This window comes from Oncorhynchus masou, chromosome 3 (assembly GCF_036934945.1).
Source record: "Oncorhynchus masou masou isolate Uvic2021 chromosome 3, UVic_Omas_1.1, whole genome shotgun sequence".
Lineage (NCBI taxonomy): Eukaryota > Metazoa > Chordata > Actinopteri > Salmoniformes > Salmonidae > Oncorhynchus > Oncorhynchus masou.
The window spans coordinates 28,900,775-28,923,500 of NC_088214.1; the positions used below are offsets into that span (position 1 = coordinate 28,900,775).

At 40.9% G+C, this 22,726-nt stretch overlaps 2 protein-coding genes across 2 annotated transcripts; one reads left to right on the forward strand and one right to left on the reverse strand.

Moving 5' to 3' along the window:
* Positions 1 to 6,367: 6,367 nt before the first annotated feature.
* Positions 6,368 to 9,224, forward strand: LOC135514103 (dynein light chain Tctex-type 5). The gene is made up of 2 exons (XM_064937315.1): positions 6,368 to 6,465; positions 7,230 to 9,224. The coding sequence occupies exon 2, from the start codon at positions 7,242 to 7,244 to the stop codon at positions 7,950 to 7,952; it is 711 nt and encodes a 236-aa protein (XP_064793387.1). The 5' UTR covers positions 6,368 to 6,465; positions 7,230 to 7,241; the 3' UTR covers positions 7,953 to 9,224.
* Positions 9,225 to 10,528: 1,304 nt separating this feature from the next.
* On the reverse strand, positions 10,529 to 18,283 carry LOC135514108 (serine/threonine-protein kinase PLK3-like). Its single transcript, XM_064937328.1, has 15 exons — positions 17,982 to 18,283; positions 17,003 to 17,110; positions 16,784 to 16,900; positions 16,556 to 16,685; positions 16,268 to 16,355; positions 16,074 to 16,169; positions 15,599 to 15,797; positions 15,129 to 15,255; positions 14,920 to 15,029; positions 14,261 to 14,384; positions 13,896 to 13,979; positions 13,618 to 13,780; positions 13,343 to 13,472; positions 13,002 to 13,112; positions 10,529 to 12,869 (listed from the first exon to the last, which is right to left on the reverse strand). Exons 1-15 carry the CDS (start codon positions 18,186 to 18,188, stop codon positions 12,675 to 12,677), a joined length of 1,989 nt encoding a protein of 662 aa, XP_064793400.1. The 5' UTR covers positions 18,189 to 18,283; the 3' UTR covers positions 10,529 to 12,674.
* Positions 18,284 to 22,726: the final 4,443 nt, after the last annotated feature.

The window sequence follows — 22,726 nt, forward strand, 5'->3', positions numbered from 1 at the left end:
CAATAAATGCAACAAGCCAAACAAAAAACAAAGGGTGGCTTTCAGACGAGAGACCCTCTACTCAATAGCCTTTCTCATAGTCAGTAACAGTCAGTCTAAGTGCTTCACCTGAAATAGTGCTGGTGTGCATCCCAAATGGCACCCTTTGCACCCCATGGGTCCTGGTCAAAAGTAGTGCAATGTATAGGGGAAAGGGTGACATTTAATACACAAACTAGGCCTCTGGAGACATAATATCTGATTGTGAATGCTGTTCACATTTTTACACGTATCACGCTCACAGCGACACACTTACTATCCAGATGCCATAAGACATAAGGCTGCCAGAGATAAGTAAAGATTCCCATTAATAATGCAGGCTTTCTGAAAGAGACAAACCCAACTAGTGTCCCAGAATACCTATTTATAGAGCTGATTAAGTCATCAGACTATCGTGGGTGTGCAGTTGCTTGGAGATCATCAGGTTACATCCTGTTTACCAGGTACAGAGGAAGTCGTGTGCTGAGAGAAGGCTTATGACCTGCACCCATGGAAAACAAAGCAACAGTCTGAGGGATGCATTTAGTGCTGTACTTTCTATCACATGTTGCAATACTTTCCATCAGCTCTGCAACGCCTCATTTTCACTGGCAGGTGCCGGTGGACGTAATGTGAATTCATAAACGCATAGACAAACAAAAGCCAGTTTAGAGTTAACAAGTCAACCTGATGCATTGTTTTACTGTAGTTTTGAAATGATCAAGCGTCGGACAGACAGACGACAAAATATCATAAGGCTAAGTCATCCTCCAGTACAGTATGTACATTACTACAGTATATACCTTTTATCAGCATATGTACAACACCATACAGTGTATCTGACAGTCGAGACCAACATTTGTTTATCAGGAAAAGCACTACTTTGAATACTTTTCTCTCGGGTGACATAGACGATAAGACTTTCTGGAACAGCATGTCCACACCCTTAAATAATGTGGAGACACCTAGTGTGAAATGCTAATCTAATCCCCTAATGTCTTTGGCAAATAGTTGCTGTTGCTGACACATCAAAATGCACAGACTAAATAATGGAGGGGTAGATTTTAAACCGTGCCTTGAATGCTCTACACATTATGAAGCAACTAATAGTGCAGATAGTCAGTCAATGAAGGGATTGCAACACATGTTCATTTCCATGTAAAAGGAGCCATGCACCAACATGTGAAGTTCATAGGAACATGTCAAATTGGGTGTCAAATGAAAGCTAAGTCTCTATTTAAAAATAATAATAAGGCATATACATTTTTCAACCATTTTCCATCCTAGAAATTAGGAATAAGAAAAGGCTTTGATTTCTTGTCAATCATATGGAAAGCGTCTAACAGAAAAATTCTTAAAAGGTATAAAAAGTACATCAAAACACAATAACGCTGAGGTAACGCCTTCTGTAACTTTATGAAACATTGCCTTGTGCCATGAAATTCCGTTACCATACTGGATGATCGCAGAAGTAACAAGTAGAGATAGATTGTGAGGACAGATGCTGGGAGACGAGAAGCAAGTACAGGGAGTGAATATTTAATAAACAACCGACATGATGCAAAACAAGGACAGCGCATGGACAAGGGGAAACCTAACAACATTAATGCAGACACGGGGAAGAAACTGAGGAAGTAATAGATTTAGCAGAGGTAATCAATAAAGTAATAGTGTCCAGATGAGTCCCATGAAGCGCTGATGTGCCCTGGAGCACCAGACAAGGGGAGCGGGAGGGTAACATAAACTGTAGATATATCAATTAGTTATGTCTGTAGTGACACCTCTTGCACTGAGATGCAGTGCCTTTGATCTTGCGCCACTCGGGAGCATCCTCACCCACTGAGCACCGGTCGACACCAAGATATCCATGAAGTAGTTGATATTTGGTCAGTTCGCTCTGGCCTTGATTGAAAGTAGTAGTTCAATAACCAAAATAGATTTTTTTCAAAGTCAAGGTATCATATCATGGTTTGTTAAACTTTGAAATCAATGTTTTTTGTTTGGCATACATTATAAGTAAAAAGCCTCAGGGCAATTCCGTTACTGTGGAATTTCCCATATGTCACAATAGTGTGAAGGTGGTCAACTTCACTCCAACCATCTTAAATTAGGTATTTTGGAGTGGACAGCTCACTAGACAGAGTATGTATCCCAATTGGCACCCTATTCTCTACATAGTGAACTACATTTGGGACGCACACCTACTAGAGCTGCTCTACTTCTCTGCTGACTCTTCTATGACAAATGAATGAAGTCATTCATTCCCATTTCCCTCCCTCACATGATGAGCTCCATGCCTCCAGAAGAAATCCACCATGTCTAAAACAAACATGGCCTCCATTAGTCTTCTACGAGGGGGAAAAAAAGCATTCCATATCTTCCACTCTGACCCTCCTCTCCTCACAATGGCTGCTTATCTGCCTGGCCTCTCCCTGCCCAGCAGCAGAACCTCTGTTCAGAGGAAGCTGGTGTCAGTCAGTCCTCCATCACCCACCCACCCAGTCCAGACCAATTCCCAGCCACCCACATAGACCCTGCTTTTTGTTGTTGTAAGGAAAGCACCGAACACCATAATAGAAGGCAATGATCTGGCTGCCTTTCCCAGAGCTGCCATGTGGCTGGGAAAACACAAGTTAATAATTAGGAACATTCTCCGACCTCCAGAACCAAATGTCTGAATGCCTTTTTCCAAATGTTTTACTTCCTGGCGGGGTAGTTTTCATAGCCTTCTGTGGATGCTGTCATACTAGGAAGCCATGCTAATCAGTAGACAGGGATAAATGAGGACAGGGCCTGAAGTAGAATAGTCAAAACATAGGACCGATAGAATATTCTAGAACAGGTCCAGGATCAATTCGGGGTAAAACTATAATCAGAGAGAAGTGAAGTTATTGGTAACTCACTCCACTCATGTCACCTCTTGTAAGACGATCGGAATAAGGCTAAATTAATAAGAAGTAGAAACATTTTAATAAGGAGGGGGAAAGGGAGCTAGGTTTTCCTTTGTTGTTCTGATGAGTAACAGAGGGAAGGATCTGAGAAAGAAAAGGCAGAGCACATCCTGCTGTGGTCTTCCAGAGTGACGTTACTCTCCCTGTGTGATTCAGTCCTCGTGGGCCGCTGGAGTAGTTAATAGCACATCTATGACATCAGCCAGTGAATCCCAGGCCGACTGAGAATAAATTGATTGCATTCACTTGAGCTAAGCAGGGATCACATAAGGGGTAATATGGGAGTAACTAGGATGTGGAAGAGTGAATATGTTCCACCACAAACAAAAAACACAATTGAGTCCCTGCTCAAGAGCATTTAATAAAAACAACGTTCAGTTAGCACTCAACCCAACGCAACATATAGAAATACAAGGGAGGGCACAAATTTAATGTAAAGAACAATGCATATTCACAAATAAATCTGTTGGCATATAGACCAAAATTCTAAACAAAATCACCACATATCAATAAACCATGAAACCATGTGGGTTACAAACATGTCCCACAAACAGCTATGAGGTTATTTAGTTGATTCTTCCTGTCTCTAATAAACATTTACAGTCTATATTTTCTTCCCTTTTTAACCTTTATCTGACCAGGTCGGTTAGTTCTGAACTAGTTGTCAGTTGATTACATCTCTTCTGCAAAGTTATAAATACAGGGTCATATGCAAATACAATCCATTGAACTTACTTCTGCAATATTGCATTTGACATTCAAATGATCCTCCCTGAATGTACAGCAGAGCATGCCATGATTATACAAAAGCACATACATGAACTTCTGTATTGGAATGAAAGAAATACATAACATCAAGCTTTGAAAGAGCTTTGAAACAGATGCTTTGTTCTCCTCGGGGGACTCAGCAGATACTTACCAGAAATAGAATCTCTCCAATAGAGACTCTCCAAATGGTCTCCCAGGTACCTCACCAAGCAGATTGTAATGATAGGGTACTCCCATGTGTACACATGTGAGAGGATGGCAACCTGGCCAAAAATAGCACAGATGAATAGCTGCTGAAATCCTTCAGCTTACTGCAGAAGGTCAAAATACAGGATGCAAACATCCAATCACTGTGGGTTGTCAACACACTTTAATGATGCATATTGTATACTTCAGAGCTCATGTAGAAGCCATAATTAAAAGAGATGAAATATGCATCATCTTATCTCAAGATGAGCAATTCAAGACAACATAATTCTTCAGTTTCATAATGGATAAAAACTGCTAGTAGGTTTGGCTGCTATTGCAGTTGTGCTTCATAGCCAGTTAGTGATTTAGTTCACATTTCCTTGATATCAAGAAGGTAAATTGTGCAACATGGAGATATGTTTATTTTTGTCAAGATGCAACAAGGTATGTCAGTGTATAGAAACCTCATGTTCATCTTCCACAGTATTTAAATGTACAATTCTGTGAAAAGGACCTTGTTATTAAAATGCAGAATTCATATCAATTCAAGTTATCTAAGTCTCTGGCAACAGCAATGTGCAGCAATGTTGAGTAATAGACAAAAGTTATTGATTTGGATTCCCAAATGACCAATGTATGAATGAAAAGGTGGAAAGAACACTAATATACTGATCCATCAGGATTAGATGAAGGTTTCCACCTCATTTCTGAACAATCTAAGGGTCTATTGTTAGTGACACAGGGCTGGCTGGTGATTCTATGTCATTACAGGCTGCTTGTTTACGGTCCTTTGTCAAATGGGCCATTGAAACATATCAATATGACTGAAGTGGTCGGAGCCAATACCTCTTTTCTTCTAGCCTGGTTAAACCAGACTAGTACTACACATATCAATTTGGATTACAGGCTACTTACATCCCACTCCATCAAATAGATTGCTCTTAAACTGTAACAAACATCTTTTTTTTACAAAAGCAAACAAAACCCCACCTTAGAAAGTCTTCAATGTCTAACAGAAAAGTTCCAGTAACTATTAACATATTTTCCCTTCAAAGGAGAAGTCATCAACCTCTCCCATCTGTTTGTACAACTCCAGAGTTATTGATCTCTATTAGCTTCCACCGACAGACATGCCCAGGCTTGCCAATGTTACAGGTACAGCTCCATAACCACCTCACTGTTAGGATGATAACCTGATATTTTTAAATGAGAGAGAGAGAGAGAGAGAGAGAGAGCGAGAGAGAGAGAGAGAGAGAGAGAGAGAGAGAGAGAGAGAGAGAGAGAGAGAGCAGACACCCTCAATTTCCATCTGAAGATGATACTGTAAGACATAGCATATCCCTGAATCATCCCTTCATACCTTCAGGGGTCCTCAGAACTATTCTGTAGTCATGAAAATAGGAAGGAGGTGGTACAGCACAGTATAGTACCTGCGACTGTGAGAAGATAGCATCGTTAATTAGGAAAATGAATTAGACGGTGCTCTGCTCATTAGTGCCTCTGCCCTTCTACTCTTCCTCTGACATCAGAATGTTAAACACCCGAGGCACAAACAGATGGATGGCACAATTACTCTCATGCTTTGGGGATATTTTTGGTTAGAGGAAAACATTTTCTCATTTGCACTGTCGCATAATTCTGAATGCCCTGAAATGAAAAGCTAAAGCCACGTTGCAATTAAGCATTTGGAATGGCACATTTAGCTGTCACTCTCTTCATGGGTGCCAGATGCCTTTTGATGACCACCGGCTAGTGCCCCAGTTCTGATGCTTGGACGTCTTTTAGGACTTGCAATCAAGAGAGAGATACTCCAGAGTTAGCTGGATTCCCAGTCCACATCATACAAACTATCTTCCATTTGTCTCTGTTAATCTGTGTGTACTGCATCGCCCTTGTGGCCAACCCAAATGATCTTACATGCATACATCTACATTCTTACATGCACATTTTGTGTTGTGTTTTATGAGTCCAAAGCCATGGTATTATAGGTAAGGACACCTGTCAATCGTGCATGGAACTCCGAATCAAATTGTCCAATGCTAATGGTGTCTCCAACACCAATCCCATTTGTAATATAGCAATGAAATACCTACATGAAATGACTGATCCTTTTCACTATTGAATTTGTTGACACTGTCATATTCATCCATTCGTATTTCGATTGCTTAATCGAATGATTCCAAAGACAGCAAACACAGACAAGCCCATTGATTCAGAAGGTCACTGTTCAGGTTGAAGAAAACAATTTGCCATGACAACAGCAGAGGACGTGGCAGTAAGCCAGAGACTGCACATCTCTCCCAGGGAATGATTGCTTAGCTCTCAGCCTGTTGTAGTTGCTGACCTGCACTGGCCTTCTAGCCAATAATTTACCCACAGTGGCTTGCTGAGAACCCAAACTAGTAAAACTCCTGTTGGTGGGTTGGCCAGTGTTCGCCTGATAACTTTCCTTAGCATGCAGAGGAGCGAGTGTCTGAGTCACAAAGCTTTTGCGGGAGAGTTGATCATCATACAGTAGTCTCTCCGGTGATTTTAAAAGGTAAGGTTATACTTATATTTTACTGTTGTTACTGGTTGTGGTCACAGTATTTTGTTATTTTTCGGGGTGTGGTAAAGGTAATGTTTGCAACTGGCAGCATGATTGACCCATTTGAAAAAGGGGAAGCTTGTAGGCAACATAATTGGATTGTATATAGTGTGAAACATAACAACATAACTCGTTTTTTAAGGAAACATAACTTCCCCATGACATCATAGTATATGTCGAAATTATTTCCCTTTGGTTTGTTTAAAGAGCACATTTTCTAACCTACTATTGTATGCTTCAGCGCTTGTCCTTTGAATAGTTGACCTTAATCTCACATACATAGTTTTAAAGATGTTATTTAAAGCTACTGATAAGCACAAGTGGAAATTGTAAATGAAGGTATTTTAGCCATCATGCTGATAGGAACTCTCATGGGGGTATTAGGGGTGGATGGAATTAGCAAAGTGGTTAAATTTAGGACATACAGTGATGTGAACCAAAATGCTGTGGATTTATGTTCATTCAGAAAGAACTGGTGAAATGGTGTTCTTTGTGTCTTATTTACATTTAATGTAAAGGAGATTTTTATTCTCCACATGCAGAAAGGGAGATGTTTACTAATATGATAGACAAGACTTAGGGCAGCACTCTGAAAATCCATAGTTCAGGACAGATTGATTCCTCTGGCAAATAACAGTGATGCAAACTAATGTGATTAAATGAATGCACCGGCAAGCAACTGCATCCTTAAACAGTACAGTGCACTCGACTTTCAGATTTGGCTCGAAATGACGACCCAGCAGCCCCCTCTCTCCCAGGAGATTCTGGCTCAGTGTAACCAGCAGGCCATGGAACCATGGGGCTCCCGGAAGCTTCGACAGAGCCGCCAAGGCTCCATCTCCACCCTCCGCAGCTCCCTGTCTAGGGACCAACAGCAGCAGCAACATCCCCGGTACCCTCTTCTACTCCCAAGGGGCTTCCTCCCTATCGAGTCCTCATCCAGGAGGCCCAATATCAGCAACCCAAACTCCCCTTTAATACGCCGGGACTTGGTCGCCCTGACCAAGCGTTTTTCTTTTGGCGGTTGGCTTCAGGGCAGTCGGGCCAGTTTCTCTGGGTTGCCCCTACATCAGCCTGTCCAGCTAGAGAACACCTATAAGACTGAACCAGAGAAGGGATGTCTTTTTAAAGCCAGTAAGGTCCAGAAGCTTGTGCAAGACATGCTGGATAGTTATCTGGATGGGGCCAGCTATAACGCAGCCTCAGGCAGCCATCTTAGCCAGATTCTGTCAGACATGGTGAAGAGCAAAGTGAAAGAGATGAGTCCTCCGCGGTACAAGCTGGTGTGTCAGGTGGTGGTGGGGCAGAACAGGAGCCAGGGTCTACAAGTGGCCAGTCGCTGTCTTTGGGACTCGCAACATGACGACTTTGCAGTTGCCATGTTCCAAAACCATTCTCTTTTCACGTTGGTCATAGTCCATGGAGTTTATTGTGAGTGAGTCATACGCACTGGCAACAACTATACTGAACAAAAATATAAATGCAACATGTAAAGTGATGGTCCCATGATTCATGAGCTGAAACAAAAGCTCCCAGAAATGGTCCATAGGCACAAAACATTTCTTTCTCTCAAATTTTGTGCACAAATTTGTTGACATCCTTGTGAGCATTTGCCAAGTTAATCCATCCACCTGATAGGTGTGGCATATCAAGAAGCAGATTAAAAAGCATGATTGTTACTCAGGTGAACCTTGTGCTGGGGACAAAAAAGTCCACTAAAGTTCTCACGTCTCAAGTTGAGGGAGAGCGCAATTGGCATGCTGACTACAGGAATGTCCACCAGAACTGTTGCCAGAGAATTTTGTGTTTATTTCACAAGCCTCCAGAAACATTTGAAAGAAACTGTCAGAAATTGTTTCAGGAAAGCTCATCTACGTGTTCGGCGTAGTAACTGACTACAGTGGGCACATGCTGACCTTCGACGGCCACTAGCACGCTGGGGAAGGGTGCTCTTCACTGATGAATCCTGGTTTCAACTGTACCGGGCAAATGGCAGTGTGTATGGCTTTGTGTGCGCGAGCAGTTTGCAGATGTCAACATTGTGAACACAGTGTACCATGGTGGCGGTGGGGTTATGTTATGGGCAGGCATAAGCTACGGACATGGAACAAAATTGCATTTTATCAATGGCAATTTGAATGCACAGAGATACCATGACAAGATCAAGGCCCATTGTCGTGCCATTCATCTGCCATCACTTCATGATTCAGCATGATATTGCACTGTTCCATGTCGCAAGGATATATTCACAATTCCTGGAAGCTGAAAATGTCTATTCTTCCACAGCCTCCATAATCACCAAACATGTCAACAATTGAGCATGTTTGGGATGCTCTGGATTGACGTGTATGTGTTCCAGGTCCCACCAATATCCAGCAACTTTGCACAGCCATTGAAAAGGAACAGGACACCATGCCACAGGCCACAAACAGGCTGATCCACTCTATGCGAATTAGATGTAGCACGCTGCATGAGGCAAATGGTCACACCAGAAACTGACTGGTTCTCTGATTTGCACCCCAACTTTTGTTTTTTATTTTAAAGGTACAATTGAAGTCAGAAGTTTTACACCTTAGCCAAATACATTTGAACTCAGTTTTTCACAAATCCTGACATTTAATCCAAGTAAGAATTCCCTGTCTTAGGTCAGTTAGGATCACTACTTTATTTTAATGTGAAATGTCAGAATAATAATAAAGAGAATAATTTTCCCTCATGACTACTATTTTGTGAAGGGCACCAGTCCCTCCTGCAGCAAAGCACCCCCACAACATGTTGCTGCCACCCCCATGCTTCACGGTTGGGATAGTGTTCTCCGGCTTGCAAGCCTAATTTTTCCTTCAAACATAACGATGGTCAATATGGCCAAACGGTTCTATTTTTGTTTCATCAGATCAGAGGACATTTCTCCAAAAGGTACGATCTTTGTCCCGATGTACAATTGCAAACCGTAGTCTGGCTTTGTCAGTTTTGGAGCAGCGGCTTCTTCCTTGCTGAGCGGCCTTTCAGGTAATGTCGATATTGGACTCGTTTTTACTGTGGATATATACTTTGTACCCGTTTCCACCAGCATCTTCACAAGGTTCTTTACTGCTGTTCTGGAATTTATTTGCACATCAAAATACATTCTCTAGGACACAGAAAGCGTCTCCTTCCTGAGCAGTATGATGGCTGCGTGGTCCCATGGTGTTTATACTTGCGTACTATTGTTTGTACAGATGAACATGGTACCTTTGGGCATTTGGAAATTTCTCCCAAGGATGAACCAGACTTGGAGGTCAACATTCCCCCCCCCGAGGTCTTGGCAGATTTCTTTTGATTCTCCCATGTCAAGCATAGAGGCACTGAGTTTGAAGGTAGGCCTTAAAATACATTCACAGGTACACCTCCAATTGACTCAAAAGTGAATTAGCCTTTCAGAAGCTTAAGCCACATTTTTTGGAATTTTGAAATTATTTTTTATGTAAATTTATGACCCACTAATTATGACAGTGAAATAATCTCTCATCTGTCTAAACAATTGAAAAATTCCTTGCGTCATGCAAAGTAAATGTCCTAACCGACTTGCAAAAACTACAGTTCAAGAAAAATGTGGAGGGGTTGAAAAACCAGTTAATGACTCTGACCTAGGTGCATGCAAACTGCCAACTTCAACCAGATACCCATCTGTATTTCCAGTCTTGTGCAAGCTGTAGATTAGGGCCTAACAAAATTAACAAGACAGATTTTCATAACTCAGTATAATCTTTGAAATTGTTACATTTATGTTCAGCGTAGATCCAAATAGCTGCTTATAAGTATGTAGTCCACCTGGATGAATACTGATAAAGTCCTAGTTCCAGAATATGTCAACTTTGGTGTATGGCAAAGACTAGTTTGAGAATTACTTTTGTATTGCACCAACACCATTGCCAAATGTGCTTATTGTATGAATTTTAAGCTAATGGGACACAAAAAGCTTCAACTGTTGTATTTTGATGGATCAGGCAATTGTCAAAGACTTCAAAATGATAAATGTGATTACCATAAACTTTATTTTCCTCCATTCGCCCAAATACAGTACATAATGATCATATCACATGTCAAGACCATAGAATTACACATTAATAAATAAAATAAATAGACAACATTTGTCAAAAAAATAAAGGTTCTTCTGAAAAAGCAGATGCTTTCACAATGTTGTATTTTTGAAAAGACAATACCCGGAAGTTGTATAATACTTGCACTCAGGGGTCACAGTTTAAGGATACAACTCTTGGCAGACACGGCCGGCAAGGTAAACCAAAGAGGGATGAGTACAGTATGACGAAACGCAATTTTACATATTGATAAATGTTTCATACCATTTTACCAAACGCTTATACCAGGTAGTGAGACTAGTGCTTCATTTTAATTTAACCAATTCCATGTAGAAAAGTATTTGCCTCCATAGCCCATTTCCCATGACACCACAACCAGACATTCAGAAGGGCTGTTATTGCACAATACAGAATTCTCAAAAAGGCACTTTATCCCTTTTGCCTAACAGCAATGCAATTTAGCAAAGCCAATTTCAACTGGAGTGCACACATTCAGTCCTGAACACAGAAAAAAAACTATATTAGGGCGATTCCACAGCAACATAAGACAAAACATATTTTTGATCTCATATTGTTCTGGCACTTCTCAGAAACCTCATTGGGCAAAAGGATGTTTCACATTTGCAAATTCAGAAAATCCTCATTAAAGTGGCAATTTGTAGACCTATACACATGCCTCATGCAAAACATTATGATCCGGACATCTTGGTGTCGTTACACTCCTTATTGTGCGCTAACATGTCAAGATTTTGAATCACTTCCACATTAAAAATATTAGTATGAATCTCTCAAAGCACTGTTTTTGATTGTTAATTTTAATACCATGTTTGGAACACCACACCACATACAAGTCTATCAAATTTTCGGTGTGGTCTAGTAATTCTGAAGATATCAATTTTATGAGCACCACCAAAACAGTGATTTGTTGAATTTGCAATCCTAAAAAGGAGGGCTGTGGTTGGTATAATGACCTATGTAATTTCCTTAAAAGTACAAGAGCCAACTGGAAGTGTGATTTGTTTGAAGAGTATTTGGTTCCAAACAATGTCTAAAAATAAGCTAAATCAAAACAGGTACTTTGAGATAATGCTAAATGTCTCAAACATTAAGTTATATATTTTTCCAGAATCGAGATATTCCATATTTTAGAGCAAACTAAGGAGAATGAAACGAAGACGTCTATATCATGTACAGTTCACAGATCATAGGGTCTTGCAAGAGGCATGTATAGGTCTAAAAAAGCAACTAATTTGTGAAAATGTTTCATACAAACGTAAAAACATGGTCAAATTTACTTCTGCCCAATAAAGTTGATGTGAGAATTACCAGAACATGCCAAAAATATTTTTGGGCAATGCTGGCGTGAGTTGCACATTAACCAGTTAAGGTTAAAATAATTACCTTTTGGTATCTATAGCTAAAAACTGAACATAAATTCAGCAACTTGTGGTAAAATGACTGCCAATCCAAAGAAATATAAGAGATTGTGCAAATAGTGTCACTCACTGCCCTCCTTATGCCATTGTGTACCAATTAGTGAAGTTCAATCATAGAAGGCAAGTGAAGTCAAAGCATGAAAAGCAGAAGAGCCCCTTTTCACACAGCTTTTCAACCACAATGGGGCTGGTCACTAGGCAGCTTGTGATCCTAGCCTGCCATTTTCAGAATCAGGTCTGAGCATCTACTCAGAGAACAGGGTCAGGTTGTTTGTGAGCATGAAGTGAGTCAAGCCAGTAGTGTGTTACTGTTGTCAGGCTTCATCCAAAAAGAATAACTGAAAAAGGTAGATGTGCACCATAGTCCAAAGAGGCCAGACACTAGCCGAAGATAGGAGACTCCCTGAATTAACAGAGCCTCCTGGTTATTTGCTCCCAGTGGAAGCAGAAAGCAGCGGGTTGATTGGCTGAGGCCTGTGGATAGAGCCAGGCGTTATGGCACTGGGGTAAGTTTTCCCTAGGTACAGATCCAGGATCAGCTTCCCCTTCCCAATTCTAACCTTCACCATGGGAGAATTCAAAACTGACCCTAGATCAGCATTTATGGGAAACTTCACCTTACTCTGGAGCTGTGAGGCAGAGTCCATTATGAATCCGCGTGGTGTTTGAGTAGCTGGACCACGTAATGCATGCGGTGCCGCAGCTCGGCAGAACAGCCCATCTCTGACAGCACGCTCAGGATGTAGGTGTTGGACACACGCTCTCGGCTGATGTAGGTCAGTAGGTAGGAGCCAGAAGACTTGCACAGGATGATCTTGGTGTGGTCAGTGTAGAAATTCACCTGTGAGAAAAGGATGGTAAACGCACAATAAGACAAAGGGAATTTTGTACAATATAATTACAGTGAGTGGTGTATAACAGTGCTGCAGTTAAATTGTGCTACGCAAAGCACAAAAGAGTTGGTCAGTCTTACCTGCAGGGTACCATTGTTGAAGAGCATCACCAGAGCATGGTCGGTCTTCACCCACTGCAGAAGGAGCGGTGGCTGGGAGGGAGGCTGTTCTTCACAGTGGAGGTCTCCACCCTGGAAAAGAAAGAATTACATTAAAATCTCACTTAGATCAGCAAACTGCAAGCTGATTACTGATACTCTGATGAGATAAAATGACTGTCCGAGTTTCAAATGGCAACCAACTCACCATGAAATGCAGTACTCTTGACCAGGGCTCATAGGTCTTTGGTCAAAAGTAGAGTACTAATGAAACAGGGTACCATTTGGGAGGCAACCTATAACTTCCTTCTGCAATGCCTTACCTCCATGAGGTTCTGTTCCATGTAGTTGGCCATAAGCTCCACAATCTGCTTCTGGCTGCAGAGCTGCTCTGGTAAAGCACTGGCCTGGAAGGTGAAGTGTTTGTTGTTGGTCATGCAGTAGTGCACAGTCCTATGGAGAAGACAACGGAGATACATTAGACAAGGGTTTGAAACAATCAAAAGGCTACAAAATTAGCACAAGTAGGGTTTGTTCAAAGCATTAAAATAAGGATAGTAACTGCTTGAATTTACTCAATTAGTTGAAGGGCTCTTACTTGCGCTGATCACACAGACTCAAGTGTGTCCCCTCGTTGAAGAGCACACCAATGTCTTGATTTGAGAGCTGGTAGCCAAAGCCATATTTATTGGAATAATCAACCCATTTTGTGACCCAGATAAATGATTTGGGTCTGGAGAGACAAGGTGGATTTCTTGTAGCTGGAAAGGAAAAGACGTAATTAAGAAAAGGCTAGTTAAGAGAATTTCAGTATAACCATTCAAATTGAAATTTAAACATACAGAATACTAGCTTGCAGAGGGGTTGAAAGCTCACCTGCAGGCATAGCAGACAAACAGCTGTTGAGGACCTTCATGGCTGACTCCGCTATAGCAGCAGGGGTAACGCCATCTTCGCATACTGGAGAGAAATGAGGGTGAGGTTTAATTTACCACCAACAGTCTGACTCAACCACTTATCAGGTCCATGAGCTCAGATATGAAACAATCAGTGCATTCAAGCCACTTCAAAAGCAATCAATTTGGACACACCAAAGACAAGCGAAAGGCCGTTTCACAATAATTGAACAGTATAGGTATGGAAAAGGCTATGACCTTAAAATCATCTATATTTAAAGCATTGATCATGTTCAGTTAAACTGCTGATTGGTGTTAAATCAAACAGCCAGAGTAGCGACTTACGTTCTGTGCTGCTGGCCACCGTGCCTTTAAAGGAGCCTGATGCTGCGGACTTCCTGGACTCCTCCTCAGCTGGAGTATCCAGCGGACCAGAGCTGACTTGCTGGCCTACTGTGCGAGTGGGAGGCTGAAACAGGAAACAGCTTTCATGAGCATCAGGAAACAAACAAAGACTTGTTTTCCTTCCTTACAAGAGTTTTAAATCTGACCCAAAAAGCAAAGAATGGCACATGAATCAAATGCAGTTGTACTGAATCAAAGCACCATTAGGGAAACAGATGTCAGGGGGCTGTGAGAACAAGGATTAGCAGTGTGAATATACTGCTGCACATTCATTCTATTCCACAGGCCTGTTTATTTTTTACAATTTTAAATGTGGTCAATCAAGCCATCACCCAGTCTCTCCATATGTCTTCTGGCTAAAATGGGATTCTGCTAAGTACAGTAGAAAACTATTCTGAGAGATTTACTACTATAGCAACCCCATAACAGTCCCTTGCTGAGCTCAGTCGTCAGCTAATGCATCTCAGCTAACAAGAGGAAGTGCAAAATGGCTGCATACTTAAAGTAATTAAACATGTCTAGCCTATGCTATAAACTATCTAGCCTATAATACAGAAAACTTTTGCGGTACCATGTGTTGTCATGTGCAAAGTACATACCTCATTGGCTCCAACTGTTTTATAGCTTATCTGGCGACTAATGGAGCATTTGACGATGCCAGACACAAGCTTGGAGATGCTCTCCCGCTCTTCACAACGGCTGTTATCCACTATAAAACAAACATGTTCAATTAAACTGATTATAAGGTTAATACTGGGGTTAGGCTGCAGCCTTTTGAAGGTCAGTCATGACTTGCCACAATGCTTACCTTTGGATTTTCTCTTTCCAAAAAGACTCTTGGCCATCTTGGTGAAAAACTTCTTGGCAGGGCTGGGCAGGTTGAGCTCTGGCACTGTCACACAGCTGCTGGGAGGCAGCTTGTCTGGGGTGAAAGCCTATAAGAGGGAGAGAAGAAGTTAAGGACAGGGAAAATGCAAGGTCGGCACTTCAAAAATCAAACACTTAGCACAATGAATACTGACATCCTGTCGAGATCTCTTCAGTCAGTGGCCATGTGCTATTATTCAGTGTTGCTCTTTAGAAAGTACACTTTATAGCCAAGGCCAAGGACTGTAATTGTACCCAAATGTCATCCCAAGATCAAGCATAAACCAATTAGAAAGTCACTCAAAACACAAATCAAGGCTGATTAGACTAAAAATGTAATCCAATAAGTAAAAAGGCTACAGGAATTGGTGCTATAAATTCTAGCCTAATTCCAGGGCATAGGTGACATACTTTTGTGAAGAATTGGTGGTTGAGGATTTGGTCCAGTGTGAGGCGGTCGCTGGGGTTCTTCTGCAGAATGCCAGAGATGAGTTTCTGAGCAGCAGGAGACAGGGTTGAGGGCAGGTTGTATTTCACTTCCTTTATACACTTGTACGTCTCTTTCAGATCAAGGGTTTCAAAGGGAGGGTTCCCGCACATCAGCGTGTACCTGGTTAAAGACAAGACTAATCCGTAAGTCTCCCAAATGCCAATTGAGTTCAACTGTTGACATGCTTAATTTGAGTAAGGTTAAACAAGCCTAAACAAGCTTAGCAACAGCCTACCTCATAACTATAAAACAACTTTTTGCATTTGTGAAACTGTACATGCTTTAAACATTCAAGCGACAAGTATGAGCTGTAGATCAAAGTCAACCGCAAGTATGCGCCAATTCAAATACAACGTAGCTCAGACAACACATAACCACCATTTTAAGTATACTTACATGACACAACCTAGTGACCAGATGTCAGACTCTGTTCCATGGCCCTGCCTGTTCAACACCTCAGGTGCAAGGTAGTTAGGTGTTCCACATATAGTTCTGAGGAGAAACAGGTTTGCGTTAGAGGTTCACCTCAGATTGCCGGAATATTATTTGTTCCTTCCCAGCCAAAGGAGATACTCCATCAGTTGACTTACTTCTTCCTCTGCTCAACTGGTTCCAACTTTGCTGCCAGGCCGAAGTCCCCTAACCGTAACTCCATGTTCTCATTCACAAAGAAATTCCCTGCAAGAGCAACATTTGTCAAATTCCTTTTTCCCCCCTTGGCCTCCCATGAGGAATAGGCACACACCTGAAATGGCTTGACATGAAACTACAACCAAATAGGAAATTCTAAATATACCATTGACATTTTCTAAATGGCTGAACTGAATGAGATAGATGGTGGTAAAATAATATGATATTTGACAAATCACTCTACATACCTAATTTGAGATCCCTGTGAAGGATGCCCCTATTGTGAAGGTACTTCAGCCCAGAAATGATCTGCCGGAGGTAGTACCGCACTTCTGGGTCTGTCAGTGTGTGTCTTGCTTTCCAAATGTGTGCCAGGGACTGCAAAGACAAGGTGAGAATTCTGTCAGTACCCAGGAAGCACCCTTCAGAATGCCTGCACACGCTGTACCATAACAGAAAGCAGCAGCACAGCTCACCTTTCTACTGCAGAGTTCTAGGAAAATATAGATGTTGTCTTGGTCTTCAAAATGATGGGAGAACTTGACCACATGCTTGTGATGAAGGGTTTTGTGAAGCTCGATTTCATTTGTTATCTGACAGAAAAATTATGAAACTGTTAACCAGAATATAAATAGGAATAGAGACCGCTTTGGAAAACAGTTAATCTGTAGATCAACATTCAATTGTTTCCTTACCTTATCTCTCTGATGAGGTTTTGACACCCTGCTCTGTGGTATCACCTTTACAGCATACATTTTCTTGTTAGAAAGGTCTGTCATTTCATAGCATCGTGCAAAGCCACCCTTAGAAGAAACACGACAAATCAGCATCAGACTATTTTCTAGACATAAAATAACATTAATGGGGTTTTCACAATGTTGGTTTGGCTGCCATTCAACACTAGGCTGCTTGTTTGTATTGTATATCCAATGACGTATGTTCCAACCATATACCTCGTACAGAATTGTGACGCTTTCCTTTCATCAAATACATTCGATATTTATTAGTACCTGTGTTAAACATTTAATTTAGAATTAAATTATTATATTTAGGGTAACGCCACATAATCATTAACAATGATTTGTTTCACATGCAGCAGCAAAGACTGAGGCAACGATGTTTAGACAGTGACACCGCGCTTGTGTTGATACTTAGAATATATACATTATCATCAACAAATGACTGACCAGTGACAAGTAGGGCGTTAGAATACATTACTGCACTGGCAAAATAATGTAGTCTAGACTCATGACGGGTGGTATTTGAACAGTGGCTGGTTTTACGATTAGCCAATGTGCCAATTTCCACCACCTCAGTCACAAGAGATAATATATAAACATCGATATTTGGTCTAGTAGACTAGATTAATGCACATGAGGGGCACATCTCACTAGACTCGTCGTGAGAGAGAAAGACTAGGATAAAGTTAGTCATATCCAGCACCGCACGAGGTAATTATCCCGCAACATTCACATGTGACTAACGTGTAACTTTGTAGAACATGAGACCTAACCGTGAACAAATCATGTCAATGAATGAAAACTGACAACGTAACACTGACGCGGCAATCTCCAATTTCTTTAGACTACTACCATCCGACCACATCGTCACCAGAATTGTGTACAAACAATTGAATTCGGTGAGATACATAATCCATAGAGCAAATTGATATACCTTTCCCAGAAGCTTTCCTTTGCTGTAAGACTTCCCTGTCTTGGAATCTGTCACCACCTGGGCGAGTTCTGGTTTGATTTGTTCTGATTTAGTCCTGTTCGGTTTAGTAGGAGGAATAACTTCACGTTCTGGACTAGGTTTGAATAGATTCGGATTCATCGTGAGACATGAACTACCCTGAGAAGTGGCGAAACGTGGGGTATCCATTCATCCAAAATAAATATTTTCCAATAATCCTCTGATTCAACGATTGATCCTTTCAGCGGAGTCGTGTCCTCAAACCCAATTCGTATCCATCTGACATGACCGCGCAGAAAATTCCTCAACTATATAAACTATCCCTGACGTCATGGAGGGCGGGTGAATAGGTGGTGCATTACTGAAATGAACCAATCCTATTTGCTCGAAATACTTCTCAATCAAAGATGATTTAAATGATTCGTGTGCTTAAATGTGCTTTTCATATGTGCGTGAAATACTGAATGAACGAATGAACAATGCACCCAGTCACGTGACTGCATTGATTCAACTGCTGTTGAATGAGGGGATTTTGTTTTAGGCATGGAGGTTTTGAACCACTCTTTAATTTAAAAAAAGATATTTTTAAAATTGTATTATCAGTGAAACACATAACTCTATCAAAGCACATTACACTTATGCTCTATCAACATGATATTCTATATACCAAGATGAAATAAATATGTATTCATTTATTCTCTTATTAGTAGGATTTTGTCTTAGAAATGTAAATATGTAACCTGTATTTTGGAAATTAAATTACTGTAATAGATGTTTCTTTAAAAAACGGAAGACAACCATCAATCAACAGCATTTTATCATATTGACTTCAGTGCCATTATCACGAGGCTGAACATGAGGCTGCCAACTCATTTCACGCCTGACAGTGAAAGGAAGTGGTTCGAGATGCCATCTGGTGGAGTAAACATTGAATGGTTTCAGCATGAACGACACGTGAAAATTGTATCCATCTGACATGCGCAGCTGCGGTTTCCTTCATATAAAAGCCATTTTCTTTCAGTAGGGACAGGGATTAGGGAATCATCTCACCAGTGCCTGTTCAACAAATAGCCATTGGCTATTGGCAAATAATCAGTTGCTGGGTGACTACAGTATTTGGAAACACCAAGGATAATCCATTCTCAGTTTGACATGTTGAGCAGCTGTGTTCACAACAATGTTTGGCAGCTAGAAAGCTGATCCCATGTTTTAGGGATAAAATACATTTTTATTCGTAAAATGTTGCTCTTTTTAATAAAGATCCAGCTAATCATTGGCCCCTCAGTAAACCTCTGTAATTTGAACAATAGCAATCCCCTGTTCATGTAAATGTCTCTGGGGTTTGTATCTTGATCACTTAGCTTGCATTTCAGAACCAGACCATGGAAGGCTACTAGAAACAATTCTTAAATTATATATTTTTTTAAATGTAACCATTATTTCACTAGGCAAGTCAGTTACGAACAAATTCTTATTTACCATGATGGCCTATCAGGGAACAGTGGGTTAACTGCCTTGTTCAGAAGTAGAACAACAGATTTTTACCTTGTCAGCTCAGGGATTTGATCCAGCAACTGTTCGGTTACTAGTCCAATGCTTTAACCACTAGGCTAACCGCAACCCCAACTAGGGACCATTCGTGTCTAAGGTGAACGTGATAACTACTACACTACGGAAACACGTTAGAGTGGATAACTTTTACATTTCATTCTGAAATGCATATGTACATGAGTGCAACAATTTTACATTTTCACAAATATACTTTGTGATCTACCAAATAAAGTTGGACTTTTAACAGTTATTTTCTTTTTGGAATGACTTGAACAGGAAGGAACATCTCTGCAAACTTTCATTTTCAGTCAGTTCAAGGACTTTTAAGAGGGCAATGGAATGCAAAGTCATCGATGAACGAAAATAAAAACTTAGGAAGGACTGGAAGGCAGGTAGGTTCTTAGGGTGTGGATCAGGTTCAAAACATGTCCATGTTGCCCATGTCTCCATCTCTTTTGGATTTCTTGTCTTGGGACTCAGACCAGGCCTTGTTGATGCTGTGCTTCATCTCATTGTGCCCCTCAGAGTACATATTTTTCAGCATGCTCATTAGTTCATCGCTAGGATCAGCATTCTCGTCTGGATTTACAGTGTGTTTTAGTATTCCATGTATTACTCTAAAAGGTGCTGTCAGTAAACATCTTGAACAGGGTTGAAGGTACGTTAAAACGTCTTGGTGACAAGGGGCAGTATTTTCACGTCCGGATGAAATGCATGCCCAAATTCAACTGCCTGCTACTCATCCCCAGGAGATAAGATATGCATATTATTGGTAGATTTGAATAGACAGCACTCTGAAGTTTCTAAAGCTGTTTGAATCATGTCTGTGAATATAACAGAACGTATTTAGCAGGAGAAACCCCGAGGACAAACCATTCCGATTTTTTTTTGGAGGTCACTCTTTTTTCAATAGGTTTTCATTGGGAATCCAGATTTCTAAGGGATCTTCTTGCAGTTCCTATTGCTTCCACTGGATATCAACAGTCTTTAGAAATTGGTTCAGGTTTTTCCTTTTTGGAATGAAGAAGTAGCCCTGTTCAGAACGAGGGTAACCTCTATACTGTTAGATAGAGGCGTGTGACCAGAAAGCTATCTACAGTTTGTTTTCCTTCCATATTGAACACAGATCATCCAGTCTTCAATTTTATTGATTATTTACGTTACAAAATACCTAAAGTTGTATTACAAAAGTAGTTTGAAATGTTTTGGCAAAGTTTACAGGTAACTTTTGAGATATTGTGTAGTCACGTTGCGCAAGTTGGAACAGGTGTTTTTCTGGATCAAACGTGCCAAATAAATTGACATTTTGAATACATATCAACCGAATTAATCGAACAAAAGGACCAATTGTGATGTTTATGAGACATATTGGAGTGCCAACAAAAGAATCTCGTCAAAGGTAAGGCATGAGGCCTCCCGGGTGGCGCAGTGTGCCATCAGAGTCCCTGGGTTCGCGCCCAGGCTATGTCCTAACCGGCTTCGACCGGGAGGTCCGTGGGGCGACGCACAATTGGCCTAGCGTCGTCTGGGTTAGGGAGGGCTTGGTCGGTAGGGATGTCCTTGTCTCATCGCGCACCAACGGTTCCTGTGGCGGGCCGGGCGCAGTGCGCGCTAACCAAGGTTGCACGGTGTACCCTCCGACACATTGGTGCGGCTGGCTTCCGGGTTGGATGCGCGCTGTGTTAAGAAGCAGTACGGCTGGTTGGGTTGTGTATCGGAGGACGCATGACTTTCAACCTTCGTCTCTCCCGAGCCCGTACAGGAGTTGTAGCGATGAGACAAGATAGTAGCTACTACAACAATTGGATACCACGAAATTGGGGAGAAAAAGGGGTAAAAAAAGAAGTAATTAATTAATTTCTGCATTTTGTGTCGCGCCTGCAGGGTTGAAATATGCTTCTCTCTTTGTTTACGGAGGCGCTATCCTCAGATAATAGCATCGTTTCACCTTTCGCCGAAAAGCCTTTTTGAAATATGTCGTGTCGGCTGGATTCACAACAAGTGTAGCTTTAATTTGCTATCTTGTATGTGTGATTTCATGAAAGTTTGATTTTGTATAGTAATTTATTTGAATTTGGCGCTCTGCATTTTCACTGGCTTTTGGCTAGCGTCCCACATATCACAGAGAGTTTATTAAAGCTCAATATCCATTACAATTCCAATCAGTTAACATTTTGATCCAATTCTGTTCGTCTTCTTCTGACACATAACCAGGACCATATCAGTTTTAACCTATAAAAAAGAAGGATATCACGAGAGGTGTCATTTACAGACTTTGCCTACATAAGACAATGCAGCAAAGGTATTGTGGTCCACAAACATGATGAAAATCTAAAACAATAAAACACCTTTTTAGAGCTGTTCTGAACATCAATAGTATAAAGAAAATTGTTGATAGTCATTTGATGGTTCTTCCCATCCAAATATTTTAAAAGTAAAACAAAATACCTGTAATAGGAAAAAATGAAGACACATTATACAAATTTAAACTTAGGCAGTGTTGATGAAGAGATGAAAGGGGATTGAAACATTTATCATTGTAACATGACAAAAGCATAGCCCTATCTCTCTGTAAAGTGACCTTCACATTTTCTGGTGCAATGTTGTGTACTCGATTGAGGGTGATGTACATTTTGATTTTTGATTGGTCCCACCCTGCATTAAAGAAGAACATACACTACCATTGAAAAGTTTGGGGTCACTTAGAAATGTCATCATTTTTGAAAGAAAATCACATCATTTTTACCCATTAAAACAACATCAAATTGATCAGAAATACAGTGTAGACATTGTTAATGTTGTAAATGACTACTGTAGCTGGAAACGGCAGATTATTTTATGGAATATCTACATAGGCGTACAGAGGCCTATTATCAGCCACCATCACTCCTGTGTTCCAATGGCACGTTGTGTTAGCTAATCCAAGTTTATCATTTTAAAAGGCTAATTGATCATTAGAAAACCCATTTTGCAATTATGTTAGCACAGCTGAAAACTGTTCTGATTAAAAAAGCAATAAAACTGGCCTTCTTTAGACTATTTAAGAATCTGGAGCATCAGCATTTGGGGATTCAATTACAGGCTGAAAATGGCTAGAAACAGAGACCTTTCTTCTGAAACTCGTCAGTCTATTCTTGTTCTGAGAAATGAAGGCTATTACATGCAAGAAATTGCCA

Bases quoted from the DNA above. Each gene is read 5' to 3' on its own strand.
- LOC135514103 (XM_064937315.1), top strand. From the start codon at position 7,242: ATGACGACCCAGCAGCCCCCTCTCTCCCAGGAGATTCTGGCTCAGTGT.
- LOC135514108 (XM_064937328.1), bottom strand. From the start codon at position 18,188: ATGGATACCCCACGTTTCGCCACTTCTCAGGGTAGTTCATGTCTCACG. The intron at 16,686-16,783 runs GTGAGCTGTGCT...TTGTCTTTGCAG, and splicing joins TAGAACTCTGCAGTAGAAAG to TCCCTGGCACACATTTGGAA. The intron at 13,980-14,260 runs GTAAGTCGCTAC...ATTTCTCTCCAG, and splicing joins GGTGGCCAGCAGCACAGAAC to TATGCGAAGATGGCGTTACC.